We start from the raw sequence: 16,032 nt of genomic DNA, 5'->3' as shown, positions 1-16,032 counted from the left end.
TATTAACATTGATGTCTCTGCTCTATTTAACTGTAAGGTATGTGACAGTGAGGCACTATGCACAATATCAGGAGCCTGACATTGAAGCAGCCATCACTGAATGTAAACATAACTTTCGTTTGTTTACAATAAAACTCCAGATGGACCCTTTAACCACCAGAGCACAATGATTAATGTGATTATGTGACAAAGGAAACTTGCACACTGCTTCTTTCTGATTCTGTTCTTGACACAGACAAAGTCTCTTTGGGTAATCTCATTCAACATCACAAACATTACCAAGAAACTTTAACTTGTGTTTTTAAAAGAACATTTATTTTGACTTGACTGTGGGGCATGTATCTGTAGTATTATTAGCTTTGGGAAAATGTTGAAATCTATCTTAAGAAATAAATGAAACCCGATTATTGCGGACTAAACACACTGGCATGAAATGCTCAGCTAAATTAACACTGACAGTTTAGCTGTGACATGACTATTATTTAAAAATAATGTAATGTCTAAACACCAGAGAATTTAAAAATAATAATAAATTAATTACACTTGGTGACAATGTGACAGCATGATGTTTGCCGCATGACAAAAAGAAGACATTGCACACACTTTAGGTCAATATGACATTTTCATCTTGTAAATCCTCTGTGGTTTAATTGTGTGATTAATAGAAGTTGTCTTACAGCCCTGGCTGCTATTGTTTTTTTAGGATGGGCATCCCAGCTGAGATGATATGCTATCGAGTCCCTCTAAGAAGAGGAAATTTGAATATGCATGATGCAGTTCCTCTAATAAAGCCCAGCACCAGTCCCTTAAGAAATGAATAATTAATGCTGGGATGAATTATGCATTTAATTGACCAGGAGTTGTCTGGCATAAACCAATTAGGTGCCATTGTTGTTGCAATCTCTGGTTACCTTTGTGGTAAACAACTTGGACAGCTCTGTCTAACAGTGGACAGGCTGATAGTCTGTGGTAAAAAAAAACGGCCTGCAAATGAGAGATATGGCTACAGTATATGGACTTTAGAAAAAAATAACTGGACTTTGGTTTAGCCTGTCTTTCAGTAAACAGAAAAAAAATTGAGGGGGAAGCTACAAGAATCGTCTCAGTAAAGAATAAAGGAGTGGTGAGGGATATATAAAACGCATCTAAAATGATATGTATAAAACATAAAGATCTGTGAAAATAAATGGATGCACTTCTTTGTCTCTCTCCACAGAGTTTTATACCCCTGTTTCACAGATATACGTTCTAGACTCTACAGGAGAAGATGGGCAAAGACGCTGGGGGACGGTGATGTAGCCATAATGACACCTCGTTAAATTGGCTTGTCACACAAACCAACTCAGTATGCTTTGTCAGTCCATATGGTTCTCTACCAGTAGTTCTCATCAACATCCACATATCAGTAGACACCCTCCAGAGAAAAAGGACTAAATTCTAATTGGATAAAAAGACCTATGCACTGTATGAATGTCTAAGGAGTTGAGGGCCTTACCACCTGGATTGCGACAGGATGTCCCTTACTTTGTTTTGATTTTTGGGTTTGAAGCTAACACTGTAATAATAATTATTGTCTCAAATGACATCAGGGCATTGATGCATCATTTTCAACATCATAATCTCCTCTTAATATCAGCACATATCAGGAAACATATACAACAATACCTTTATATCTGCTACAGACTAATATCGGCCAATATAAGACTCTAATATCAAGGCTTGTTCCTGCAAATCTTTCTGCTCCCAAATAGTCAAAATGATGTTATATGTACTGCAACTTTTATGCAACCATAAGGATTTATTTCAATGCAAAACTCACCCCATGCAAAAGTCAGTAAAAACGCAGATCATGACGGACTGCTGCTGAATCTGCTTCATTTAATGGTTTAAAGACGTATTCCAGACATAATATAATCCCCCAAGCAACCTGTTAAAATATAAATAAATAAAAATGACCTCTGATTCTGATAAATGCTGATTGCTTTGGAAAGTTTTGGACCCAAATGCTAAATTAGCGTTAGCTAGCTCCAAACAAAAGGAAGAAAAAAAATAACTAGCAAACAACAACACAGACGGTGTATAGGTTTCTTGACGCTTCACCTCTCAAGTGGGAGAATTGGTTTCCATATCAGATGCTATCTCCAGTTACGTCTCTAGAGGCTCAACACAGCCGCCAGTGACACATTTACTTTTGACACCGAGCGCCATTATTGTTTAACCCGCTAACCTACTGTTTGCCAGCTAACATTAAGTATGCCTGGCCCTACAGGGAGCGGTGACCTGCCTCCAACTAAAACAATAATTGTCTACAGGAACGGAGACGCCTTCTTTCCCGGAAAGAAAATAGTTGTGAATCCACGACAGGTGACAACCTTTGATTATTTTTTGGCCTCTTTGACCAAAGGGATGGAGGCTCCGTTTGGTGCCATCAGGAAGCTGTACACTCACAGAAAGGGCCACAGGGTTCAGCGTTTGGACGACTTGACGCATGGCAGTGTGTATGTTGCAGCTGGAAATGAGCAGTTCAAGAAGCTGGAGTAGGTACCATGCTGTGAGGTGTGTCTGGGTGTGTGCATTATAACTCGGTAATGAAATGGAGGTCAGGTCAGTTTAAAGGTGCTATTTGTAAGAAAAGTTGATTTTTGAGTCTGATTCCCAACTTGTTGATGACACTTCGGGATGGTGGTCGACCCATCCTACAATCCCAAAGCCCCAGTTTTTGACGAGTAACGAATGAGAAAAAATCTTTCTTTTCTTACAACTAGCACCTTTAACCGAGGATGAGCTCCACCCTTGGCCCGAAAGAAAAGCATTTCGGCCTGTCCCGTTAAGCTACCTTAGCTATGTAACATTAAGCTAAGTGGGATGAATCTTGGTAATGTTTCCTTTTTTCGTTGGGTGAGCTTTTGACTGGATTGCTACTCCATCCTTAAATATGTATCAGTTCCATTAGCCTAACTACTTAAGGGTTTGAACAACCTTTATTTATATACACAGTATCTTAAATACAATCTAAATTGTTGTTTAATGTGCTCTCTTGTGGACCACTGTACTTAAAGTCTAGTTTGCTTAATCTTTAAAGCACTTTTTATGTAGATCTTAAGCTGTAAAACTATTATACAATTGGGATTATCAGGTGTAAAGATGTCCTCTGTCTATCTTTATAGTCTATTAGTAACTGTATAGGTTTCACACGTTGCACCTGAAGGTCATTTACATGATTTTTTAATGCCTTCCAGCTATTGTGCGATAACAACCAAGAAGCCACAGAATAAGAAAAAAGAACAGGTAAGATCACTGTTGGATTGGTTACTAATAATGATTAACTTAACCTATATTTGAGGTGCTGTATTACTGTTTGTGTGACCATACTGTATGATATAGAGAGCGTTCTTATCCTTGAGTGGGAGGTTGCAGGTTACTTAAGCCTGTGGTAGTGTTAGGCGTTCACAGTGGTCTGAATGATAGTAATCAGAGCAAACAGTGTTAGTAATGACGTCCTGTAATCACACATAACATCAGCTCCATATTCATTTTCAGATCCAACCTGTTGTTCACAGCAAAATAATAGTTTCTGCTCGCTGGAGGAAAGCTATTGATGAGTCCTGCACAATAAAGTAAGTGTTGATTTTAGTCTGGACACAAATGTATCCTGAATGTAAAAAAGGAGAATTTTCTTTGCTGTGTCGTCTAGTAAGGAAATAATGTTTTATTTATGTTTCCCTTTCAACAATCGAATGACTACCTCTTTCTGTTTAATTTCTTTTGTTGTGTCTTACAGTGTCTTTACCAACGGAGAGATCTTGGTTCCTCCGGCTCGAATCCGGATCCCAAAGTACACTCTTCGAAGCTGGGAAAACGTTTTAACCATGGTGACAGAGAAAGTGCATCTTCGCACTGGTGCTGTGTACAGGTAATGTCAGACATCACTTCATTATAAACTCTCATACTGTAGTTATGAATAAATGATGTACAAGTGAGGGCGGAGACACAAGAATGGAGTCGGAGTCGAGATACGTCACCTACGACTGGATTGTTTTAACAGTTTTAACAAAAGCTCAGTTGTCATCAGATGATAGCAGATTAGTTCCAGGATTCTATTTTGCCCAATGAGAGAGTTATATGCAACACCCTCTGTCAAAATTTGATGGATGGTGACCTTTGACCCCTACCCCACTAAGGATGACCTTTGATGCCCAACACCCAGCTAGCAAGGGTGGGGTTAGTGTGAACCAATGACTTTGCCCTGACCAAAATAAATGGAACGTTTTCTTGGATAAGTCTGAAAAAAAAAACCCAAGAAACATGGCCAAGAGAACCGCCGACTGGCACCGCCTATGACGAGCTATTTGTGCCGGATCCAGACACCTCCGCCCAACACGCTTCAGGAGTAACAGACTTTAGAGGATAGAGGCGTGTGGTGTCTTTAACTAAAGCGCGAGTGAAGTTTGTTTTTATCAGGGGAAACTCTGGGACCCCTATCTGTAAAAGCAACGCTAAAATAAAATAATATCAACATCATATGAGGCGCCAAAGACGCCACCACCATACTGTCTGTTCTTCACAAATGTTCAAAGATTGTTACAACTTGTAAAAGATATAAAGACTGCTCTGGAAACGATTACATTTGCTTTGATTTAATATTTATTTATTTATGAATTGGGGAAAAGTCTATCTAGTGAGGGGCTAAGGGTGTCTGCTTCTGTCTTTTTCTGGCTCCTACCAACACACCCGCTGGTGTGACCGTTGGTGTGGGCAACCCATATTCAACATCAGCTTCATCCCTTCATGTGGTTTTCCCGCTTGGAGTCGCCGATATTTCTTGCGAGCTCAATGATTACCCTAAAGGGATGTTGGGGATTTCTTTTTTTATATACATACTATGTATATCAAATTCTGACAGAAGGTGTTGCATATACAGTAACTCTCTCCGATGTGTTCAGACTGTTTATCTGCATGCAACCAAAGCCCGCTCAAACACGATTTGGTCAATATTACTCGGACTACAAACAGAAAACAGGACATTTCTGAAAGCTAAAATCTTGTGCCTTGCCTAAAATGTACGCATTCATATGCAGACATCTGTTTATTGAGATTAGGTTGTGATGTGCCCACAGTAGTTAATTCACAACTGCTTGTCAGACAAACACTGCTTTGATGGATTTCTAGAAATTAGCCAAACATTAAATATTACCACTCAAACAGTCTTTCAGACATTTTTTGTGTCTTCAGTATCCAAAACACTGATATTTATCGTAGTTAAAACAGTCACAAAATATTGCTTCAATTTGCAGTATGTCTTTATTTGTGTTCCCAGGCTTTACACACTAGAAGGACGTCCTGTCTACGGTCCCACTGAACTGGAGAACAACCAGCACTATGTCGCAGTTGGTGCAGGAAAGTTTAAAGCTCTCCCATATGAGCACTGCGTCCCCTGCAGGGATTTAACCAGGGAAAACAACATGTTGGAAGGGTATGACACTCACAAGTTTTTCTTTTATCTATGTATTTTAAATAAACACTGGATCTACATTTTCTTTTGAAAAGGAAAGAGAAAAATATGTTGTTTTCCCCTTTTTGTCCCTGCAGCCAAGACATCCTGCCTGCCATCCGAAAGACAAGACGAGCAAATGATGTGGTAAGTGGTGCCGCTTCAGAGTTGGGTGCAGTCTGCCATCTGGTCGCTGACTTTCCCGCAACATGCTAAATTCCCTCCAGTTTATTGCTGTAACACCTTGGTAGCATCACAGTTGAAAAGCGTATCTTTGCACACACAGCATTTCAATTAACATTTCCCATGTGCGAGACTTGTTGTGGGGGTGCAATTCGTTATGAAACAGCGCTATCATCAATCACTGTCTGCGGGAGGCATTGAGTTACCTTTGCTTTCCACTTTGATGGGTAATCCCCACAGAGACGGGCTGGCCCACTTGATCAAGCGCAGTGAGCCTCATAGACGGATCATATGCACTGGGGGGACTTCAGCGTCTGAAAACAAGAAGAAAAAAAAATCTCTTATTCAAACCAGAACCGGGACAATTTGTATTGTGATTAAGTAGACAGTGAAGTGCTTTGAATCCATATGAGGATTGCGCTGCTGAGGGCCCGAGATGAACACCAAATCACTTGGTGACGATGAGAACATGCCCAGTCAGCAGGTTGAGGTGGAGATGGGGGGGTGGTGGGCCCCCTGTGAGAGAGATGTGTCTGACACCTGATTTTTCTAACCATGAAAGATGACAATGCCGTGGCAGATGCCAATTTTTTTCGGATGGAGAAAAATGCCCGATGCCTCACATTGAACTGTATCTGTGGGTGACTATCGGAAATACGATGATTCTTTATTCGTAATATATTCAAAACAGTCTCAATGCTGGGACTAATTTGTAAGATTCCTTCATCTTATTAAAAACTACCCTAGCATAAAGCAATATATGAACAACACTGTTATCAGACTTTGCTTAATTGAGGCTCATTCCTCAGGTAGGAACATCTGAATCAACACTGCTAAGACAGCAGCCTTTGCCATTTCACTCAGTACCATGAGGTGGAGACAGAGACGGAGCTATGGCTGTGTTTTGCATCCACCAGCTCATTGTAGTATTAGTCATTCAGTGGACATGATGCTGCTGCATTTTACTCCCTTTGCCTCTATGTCTGATCCTCATGAATTTGTAAACATGATTTGACCAGTTAATAAGAACCTTTCAGAGGGGAAAGATACACGTGAGCAAAATTGCCCGCTCCGTCTTGATCCGCTGAGCTGTTTAGCTTACTGATTACACATACATTTATAGGGTCATGTCCGTCATTAATTTCAGTTTGACCTCACAAAACAACAGCAGTCTGCTTTGAAATGCCTGTAAAAAGATCCTTTAAACATGCCCACTCAGGGTGTGTAAAATGTAACCTTGCTCTGGCTACGTCTTTGCATGGGGGAACGGTGTCTGTCTTGTCCTGTCTGCGCCGGCGTTGGAGCGTTTCTGCGCCTCCGAATGGGACATCTGGTCTGGAGCAACCACTGGAGTCTAAACTGACGGCTCTGCAGAGTGCAATATTGAAGCTCTCCAGCACACCATGTTCCCATTGGGCGCAGGCGTATGTGCTGAGTTAGGTGTTCGCAGACATGATGAGGGAGAAACTTCTGAGGTAGACATGGCATAAAGAGAAGATTAATAGAGGGGAGAGAATTGCAAAGAGACAGAGGGAAAAAAGAGAATGATGATGTGCATCAAAGCAAAGCACTTTCACATCATAGTAATAATAATGAGCGGTGCAATTGTGCTTCACATGGACTCCACACAAACAGCCCAGAAAGGCTGACTAAAGCTTTTAATAGCTGCTCTCCCTGACATCAGCGATGACTCGCTGCTGCTCCCCATTTCTCTGCTGTTTCTGGATGATCTCATTGGTGAGGGGAAGTAGCAATGCCCCGTGGAAAACTATACCCCCTCACTGCTGCCAGCATGTCTGCTCACAGAGGACCCGGCCCTGGGAGTGGCTCCTGCTGATACCACAGTCGGTATGGCTGGAAGCTGGTCGGTCCAATTGGTTGGGACCCCTGTTTTCCCTCCGGCTATCATATCGCTGTGTCCTCTTGTTGACTCCTGTTCTCTGCCACTTGAGAGGGCCACAGATTAGTTGCCGTTTGGTCCCCCTGAGCCCCCTTCACACTAACTCTTTCTCTCTCTCTCTTGGTCTCTCTCTCTCTGGGGCCTCCTGATACACACAGTTGTCTGCTCCCACAGGACACAGTACTGTAGATATGTAGCGCAGAGCGAGAGGCGAGATGACCTCAGCTTTTCCACTGCATGTATTTCCAGTCGTACTGTACTCTCCTGGCTCCGAGGCGCCCCTCGTCCTCTGCTTTCCCCTCCCCGAGTGAGAGAGTCTTGATTTAACTCTGTTGATTTAAATAAGATCTATTTACATCTCACCACCAGGCTGTAAACACGCAAAACAAGCTGTTCAATTTTTGATTGCCCAGATGTGTTTTGACTCTGAACTCTATCTCGAAGTTGTTACACATCAGTCACAGACGAATCGGGGGTTACGAAGCAGAATTAGCGGCACACCGCTGCGACAGTGCCACACTGCTCCTCTGTCTTTGATCTCACGTGGTTATGTGGACACTACAGCGCCGGAGTGTGAACTCTGTTTCAACTCCCCCTCGCTGCACATAGCAGGCAAACTTCACTCCTCTTTTGTTGTTTTATTTCTCTCCCTCGGCCCACCAACGGCTGCAGAAATTCAAAAGAATATCAACAGACTTTGCCTCTGCATTAAAGAAAGCAAACAAGTGAAGAAACAACGCCGCTATTCCCCGGAGTCCATGTTAGTGAGCTTGCAAACACCATTGCCAGAAGTGTATTCTGGTGGAAGCCTGAGATCACTACACTATCCCCCGAGCCAGCCCAGGGATCCAGCCAGGCAGCTGCAGTAAAGAGCACTGTAGCTGAAAAGAAACATTAAGTCTGCTCTCCTCAGCTCTCTGTGTCTCTCATTCTCTGTAAGGGAGACGTACCTCACCTTGCTACCTACAGAGCGGATGAGGAGCCTGCGAGGAGAAAATTGCCTTTTGTGGAAGCATTAATTCAGATGTGTACCCTGCTGTCTGAACATCACTCTGAACTCTCCCCACTGCTCCCTCTCTTTTTCTCTCTCCTCCTCTCTCGCTCCTCCACTCTCCCACTATGCAACCAAGTCCCAAGAAGCCTCTTTTTTTTTTTTCTCCCCTCCCCTCTCCATCAATAACCTTCTGCTGTCTACTGCTGAAGAATAAGTTATTCCCTACGACTCCCTCCCTTTCCCTTTAAGCTTGTTTGGATTTTCATTGTTTGATCTGGCTTGATAAATAAGACAAATGCAGTTAGAAATTCATGGCTGCCCCATTTCATCAATAAATGATTAGTTTGCCACGCTCCCCAGTGATTGATAGGTTGTGCACGGGATGTATTGGAACCAGATGAATTCAATACAGTAGGAGTCGCGGGGGAGCTACAAAGCATATCAGCTCATGAAAAATTGAGGTCAACGGAAAATGTAAAAAAGAAAAAGAAAAAAAAACGTTGAAAAAAGAGGAGAACCAAGTTGTGCCCTGATGTGTTTTGTCTTTTTTTTCTTCTCCCTCTTTACAAAACAACAGCAAAAAGTCGATGATGAATCACACAGAAATCGGAGGAAATATGCCTTAATCTGTGCCCCCGTTTCCCCCTCTCTTTGGTCTCTTCATGTAGTTTGCTCGTACAGGCTTTAGAGAGGACCTTGAGCACACAGCCAGGGGCCAGATGAAGAAACACACAGCCAAGCTGGAGAGAACCAAACAACAGAGGCAGGTGTCCAGAAACCCAGTTCTCTTCTCAACAGGGGGTAAGCAGAGCAATTCTGCAGGAATATCTCTCTCCCTGTCTCTCTCTCCAGCCCTCCTGTCCTCAAAGTGTTTTTTTCCCCTCCATTCTCACTGCGAGGCTGTGAAGAAACCTGTTGGCTTCTGAATACAAATTTATATGTATATGCACATCTCGGGTACAGTGTGTGTGGCGATGTGTGGGGCTATGTTTGGGCTAGGGCGGCAAACGAAAATGATCTTACCTTTTAACAATATCTGTCCGTTACTTTCTCAATTTGTCGATTAGTTGTTTGATTTATAAAATATCAGATAACGGTACAAAAAAAATTTCAATCTCATTCATTGTTTCCCAAAGCCCAAAGCCCTAAAATGATGTCCTCAAATGTCTTGTGTATCACAAAGATATTCAGTTTACTGTCAAAGAAGGGTAAAGAAACCAGAAAATATTCATTTTTAAGAAGCTGGAATCAGAAAAATCTGAATTAATCTTAATCTCAATCATGATTAACGACCTAAATTGCAATCTTTTTTCTAATAGCTCTGTATACTATAGCCAGACTTCAAATAGCCGACAAATTTCTCAAATTTGCACCATCAAAATGCAATATTATAAGATTGTTCCTTCCTTTGTGGCATCAACTCCCACCATGTTGTTAGCTGTAACCCGAGGAATGGCCACGTGAAGAATTTTTGTGTAGTCGATGAGGCCATTAAATACCACCGCCTCGCCAGAAAGTTAGCTTGTTGGCGCCTTCATGATCGATCGCAATCTAAAATCGTCAGATCGCCCAACCATAGCTAGAGCTAGAGTAGGTGTAGATTTAAACTAACATTTATTTTGCAGGTGAAGAGGCTCTGTTTGGATTCCCAGCCTGTTCTTTTAAGTCCAAACAGAACACGGCTCCCTGCTCTTTGAAAGAAGCACCAGTCTATTCTGTGAATATTAAACAGAACAAGACTTCAAACACCGTCAAGGGGGCTTAAATCATAGATGTGTTCAATCAGGCCATTTAGTTGAATATGTATCCAGAAAGCTTTGTTAACTGTGTGTGTGGGGGGGAAACAAAATGCTCCAATTTTTTCCTGATGTGGTGATAAAAATGGTAATCAGTTGTTAATCACAAAAGACGTTGACAAAAGATCATAAAAGTGACAAAACAGTTCTTTAAAGGGATGGGTTTGAACACTGATGCTCTGCCTATTATTAATACACAGTGAATGTTCGTCCGCTTCCCTTTATCCACTCATTCAATAGTTTGTTTTACCATCTGCTGCGCTGTGCACAGTAATCCACAACTTGTCAGACACATCCTCACATGATACGCTAAAAGGGTGGGAGATCTGATTTTAGATCCTGGTAAGAGTTAAAGGCATTTAAAGCCCACGTTTTTTAGGCGAATCCTGGAGATTGTGATATTTAATGTCCTTTTAGTTCACCTTACCTAATAAACTAGCATATTTGCACATCAACAAATCAATAGAGTGATGAAGCCAACAAGATAGCTATGCTTCCTTGGGTGATGTAGCGTAAGTCTAGAAAGAGATCCAAAAGCAATTGCCTCTTTCAGCTGAACCTGTTAACCACATACATTTTTCTATACATTGTCCCTTTGTTCATCACTAATTAATCTACCATGCTTTGTTATTTATTATTTAAATGAAATTACTTGAGGCTATTGAAGTAGATTCAAGCTCAATAGTGTGTTTAATTATTCACATTCCTCCCCGTGTCTGATCCGGCGCAGCCACGGACCAAAAGGAGTTTGTTTACAAGCAAAAAAAAGAATGTGACGTTGCCGTATAAGCTATTCCCCACATGCATCAAGAGCAACCTGTCACTGTCAGGGGCTAACCCTGGACTCAAAGTTCACGCTGGCTGGCCATATTTGTGGCAGGGCAGCTGTGGCCCCTTTCGTCTGCGGGACCGCTCTAAATAAATAAATGGCTTGACAGCAACATTGATCTCCGGCGAAGTTGAACAGGAAAAGCAAAGGGAGAGGACAGGAGGGCAGTGAGGGATGGAGGGGTCTAGAGACAGAGAGAGAGAGGGGGAGAGAATGAGTGTGCAGAAGAATGAGACGGCGACTGCCAGCAGAAGAGGTAATTGTGATTAATCACTTTTTTCGCAGAGGGCAGCGTGTTCAATGCACAAAACAGCAGAAGCGAGATGGCAGGAGCAGCGGAGGTGCAGGAGGACCGCAAGCTCAAGGTGGACCTGCCGATTGATCAGGTGAAGCACGACCCCACCACATAGCACTGCGGCTTTCAACCGTTTGGTCCTGTTTATCTAACAGGAAGTAAGAATTGATTCCAGTCTAAGAACACTATTATCAACATCACCATAGGTAAACACAGGCCACCTGGGCAGGTGCTGATTTAATTTATCTTAAAAATATGAAACTCCTCTAGTAGCTCTCATAGTTTTAAAGCTTTCTGTCAGTGAAAACAAGCAGAAACACGAAAGCGGAGGAACATCATGACAAGCTGTTAAAGGTCCCTTGTTGTAGAAAGTGACATTTACATGTCTTTTTGATTACAGCATAGGTTTACATGCCTTATAATCACTATGGAAGCAAGGTGGGCGTTATGTTCTCAGGCCTGTTATAGCTGACCAATCAGGGGTGGCTTTAAAGAGACAGGCACCAAAATGGATGATTCAGACAGTGGGTGAATAGAGGTGCTGCAGCTGCAGTATGAGAAAATAATGTGTTTTTGTAACGTTAAAGCATGCAAACATTTTCTCATAGACACCCAAAATAAAACTATTAACCTGGAACCTGGGAGCATAATATGGGTGCTTTAAAATAAATGCTTTGCCACTATAACATCCTCTACCCATTTTTTACCCCATTAAGCTTTACCTTTCTGTGTGCTTTTCAGCTTCAGAAAGAAAAGAGAATACACTTTTTGTGCAGTATAACATCATGTTCTGCTCAGAATAAGGCTCATGAATGCTGTGTAGAGCAAGCTACATAAATATATAAATATTTAGCAAAATCAATACAGCAGTACAGTACAGTGTAAGCCAAGGGGGATCTTGTTTTCTCCCTCCCTGCAGGTTGAGGCCAAGATAGTTGACGAGGATGAGAGTTGTTGTGCGAGTCCCTGCAAGGCCTCCCTCCATGATTCAGACAGCTCGAGTCTGCAGAGGTCTTTGTCTTCAGGTTCCAGGAAGGATGCAAGTACCCTTATTATGAGTTCTACGTAGTAACTATTTCATGTTTAGTTCATTTTTAGTTTATTATTACGGCCAATTTTTTAATTTGCTTTCCGATTAGGTCACATGAAAATGGTCTAACCAGCAATTATGGTAATCACCATTTCCATAATTGCAAGAGCATCACGCAGACCTGCTTGCAGCAACTGTACTTTTATCTAATGTGTGTGTAGCCTGTTTTTTTCCTGTCTCCATGGTTCTCTCTGTGTATTGTGTACCGTGTATTTACCAGCGCAGCCTTTCATTAGGGCAGGGAGAGCCAGTGAAAGGTTTGGGGCACCGTACTGGTAGAGGATTACAGACACCTGAGCCCCATTTACAACTCTATAGAGCTTAGCTGTATGTATGTATGTACGTATCACAGCACCAAGCTTACAAAATACATATGTGTGAGCATTTGTGATTGGAGTGGAGCTCGTAACAGTATGTGGTTGTATTGGTTTGTCCTTTACTCTGGTTGTTGTGTGCTCTCACAGTGATGAAGTGGGGCTGAGATGTGTCTACAGATGTTTCTGCATGGATCTGTGGTTCCTAGAAATTACACTCATTTAAATACACTTATTTTTGCTCTAATAATCCTCGAGGGACGGCAATATGAAGCAGTGTAACCGTGATGAATGCACACAATAGTTGGGTGATATTACTATTCCAAGCAATTTCATTCGGCTTTGAAATGAGAAGATATTGAGTCTTATTTAAGCAATCAATAACCTTGAACATTTTGTTTTAATGAAAACTATAATTTCAAGCAGTGGCAATTACACCATAGGGGAATGTTTTGGTGGGGTGATGATTTTGCTGGCGTATGCACTTTTGCAATAAAGATATTCTTATCGGGGTAATTATTGACTTCTGGGGGCCAGTTATGACCCTGGCTAAAGACCACATCAATAGCTTAATTCATTACTTATCGCTTTTAGTCATACAAGAATGTTGCTGATTCAGATTGGCTATGGATTGCAGGGGAAAGACCATTAGATAATGGAAAATAATAATAATAATAATAATAATAATATTCCCGAGTACAGACTCAGCGACTTTATGCAATAACCATCCCACCAAATAATTTTTTGATTTGTCAGCTAGTGAAGACTGACACAAGGATGAGGCAGGGTTGTTTTTGTTGCAGCCTTTCCAATTGAAAACATCATGCCAGAACACAACTGTCCAAATTGTACCTCACCAGCAATTTGCTTTGCTGCAATTTTGCTGTGTGCTCATTCATGTTTTATCCGGCGTTTTGGCATATTTTTAAAAGTTGCCGCCATCAGACTGAGATAATGATGCTGCAGGTGAAACTTCCCTTACTTAAAGTCCAATCATCGCTCATACAAACTCTCCTCTTTTCCCTTTGAGGCCAAACAGGCTGTCGCTGTCTGGTTGTCGGCAACCTCATCATTTAAAGGGCTGTGAATAGTAATGAGGGATAACTGCACTGCTATGACTCATACTTTGAGCGCGGTTCGGACAGATTTCCTCCCACTCCTGTGCTCACATGTGCTCGTGAAATACCCCGGCGCACTCCGTATACGCGCACATAGAGTATATAGTAGATATTGATGACCAAATTCAATTACATGATTACATTTTCAGCCGAAGCTTTACATGATTTATTGCATTGAATTTAAATAGTGAATACATTTACAGACAGTACACCGGTGAGGCTGTTGCGTGTGCGCGATATTGACCTGTGTGGTCCAGGCCAAATAAAGAATAACGAGATTCAGCATCTCTGCCAAGTGGAGATGTCCGCTGGGAGTGAAGGCAGGCTATCTCAGTGGAAGAGAGCGCAGGACGGCGGGCTAGAGCCTGATGCACATTTATCAAAGCTTTTCTTATAATCACTTGACTGACTTTTGTTGGGCTTTCTGAAGGTTGGGTTTTCCTTTAGAGTGCACTCTGTTAAGGAGTTGATTGATTTCATGAGGTGGGGGGGAGGCTCTGTCTATGTTGCAGATGTCATACACTTTGAGGAAACGTGGACAAGGGTAGATTTGTACTCACTGGTGTGGTATTGTGTTTACAACTATCATTTGTTTTGATTTAACAATATCGGCTGATTTATCAACCAGTCAGCTAAGCATTTTTTCTTAATTAATATTGTTAGAAATGCCAATACGACTAGGGATGGTTGATCAATTGTCTTCCTCTTCGTAAGAATTTTGTGATAAAAAATCGAATCAATATTGACCGCCGCATTGATCCATCCCTTTCCTATTCCAATGCAAGTCCATTTCATTTGTCTTTCCAGTTGTTTTTCCTGTGCTCCTATTCCCCGAAGCTTAGGCTAGCCATTTCAAAGGCCTTATTCTCCCCATGCAAGGTCAACTATAATCAACTCGAGACAATGTCACCGCCTTGCATTTCCAGCGAGCTAGGCAGAGGAAGACGACTCCTCTGGGCTTTTAAGGACCTACTGCATTATACCATTCAATTACTGTTCATTAGACAGTGTACAGCCATTAATCAGACGGAGATGTTCTGCTAGTCCTCAGCGGGGACAATGAACTGAGGAAATTTATTCTGGCTTCCTGTGCTGGGCCGCTGTTTAGTCGTAAGCAGAGAGATGACAGTTCGGAATGCACTGAGGCTTTCAGTGCAAGAGACATCCTAAACTGAACTGCTACTCCACTCTCGGTATCTGTTTTCAAGTGAAGTTCTCTGCCTCGACGCGGCCCCCCGTCTTTGAATTTTAAGAAACATAGGCTTTGTCAGAGATTTACTGCATATGTGGGAGAGTATTACGAATCTGATATATCACTAAAAGGTGAGAAAGCTGACAGATTTACCGATTAGAGCTGCATATGCATTGGATATGACTAGATGATGATATGAGAAACTGATTTATGTTTTCCAGGAGGCTAAAGAGAGGGAGGTGTGTTCCAGGCTTTGCAGGATACGGTCACGGATGTCCCGGTTTTTCAAGGGTAGGTTCATCAAAGCATAAAGCCCTGGTAGTAGCTCACTGGCAGCAGTGGCGGCGGCCCCCGCGTTCCCCTCCACAGCACCTAATGCACCCATAAAGAGACCACTAATACACTCTGCATTACCAGTTCCTCCCTCACATTGCATGTCACCGGATCCGCAACCACCTCTCAACATCTGGGAGAGCTTTACGCCATGCTTTATGGAGACCATCTGGTTGAGTGGGTTTTTTTGCCTCCCCAATCTCGGATGACTTATTCTAGTATTAAAGGCACCTGCACATCAAGGTGTGCCATGCTGAGAGCCTGGGATTATTCACCGCTCTTTATATTTCCCATGTCGTTTGCAATTTGGAACCACTCAGACAGAATGAGAGGGATATGTAGCTTGTTACTATGAAAATCTTTTTTTTTTTTTGCCCTCCATGATTTCTTATTCTAAGTAGAATGGCATGGTCTGACTTTTATTTGATTGATCGAGAGAAAAACACATCTGAAAAAACAAAATAACTGCTATACACGTTTGATTACGGAGGGAGAAA

At 42.0% G+C, this 16,032-nt stretch overlaps 1 protein-coding gene across 1 annotated transcript; it reads left to right on the top strand.

The window, feature by feature from the left end:
- The first annotated feature begins 2,253 nt into the window (after positions 1–2,253).
- LOC141010314 (doublecortin domain-containing protein 2) lies at positions 2,254–13,059 on the top strand. Its single transcript, XM_073483196.1, has 10 exons — positions 2,254–2,537; positions 3,240–3,288; positions 3,541–3,617; positions 3,782–3,913; positions 5,318–5,473; positions 5,590–5,638; positions 9,237–9,369; positions 11,479–11,579; positions 12,408–12,531; positions 13,043–13,059. Exons 1-10 carry the CDS (start codon positions 2,254–2,256, stop codon positions 13,057–13,059), a joined length of 1,122 nt encoding a protein of 373 aa, XP_073339297.1.
- The last annotated feature ends 2,973 nt before the right edge of the window (positions 13,060–16,032 follow it).

This window comes from Pagrus major, chromosome 16 (genome assembly GCF_040436345.1).
Source record: "Pagrus major chromosome 16, Pma_NU_1.0".
Lineage (NCBI taxonomy): Eukaryota > Metazoa > Chordata > Actinopteri > Spariformes > Sparidae > Pagrus > Pagrus major.
The sequence above is the reverse complement of the archived record's forward strand: the minus strand, read 5'-3'. Positions and strand labels throughout refer to the sequence as shown.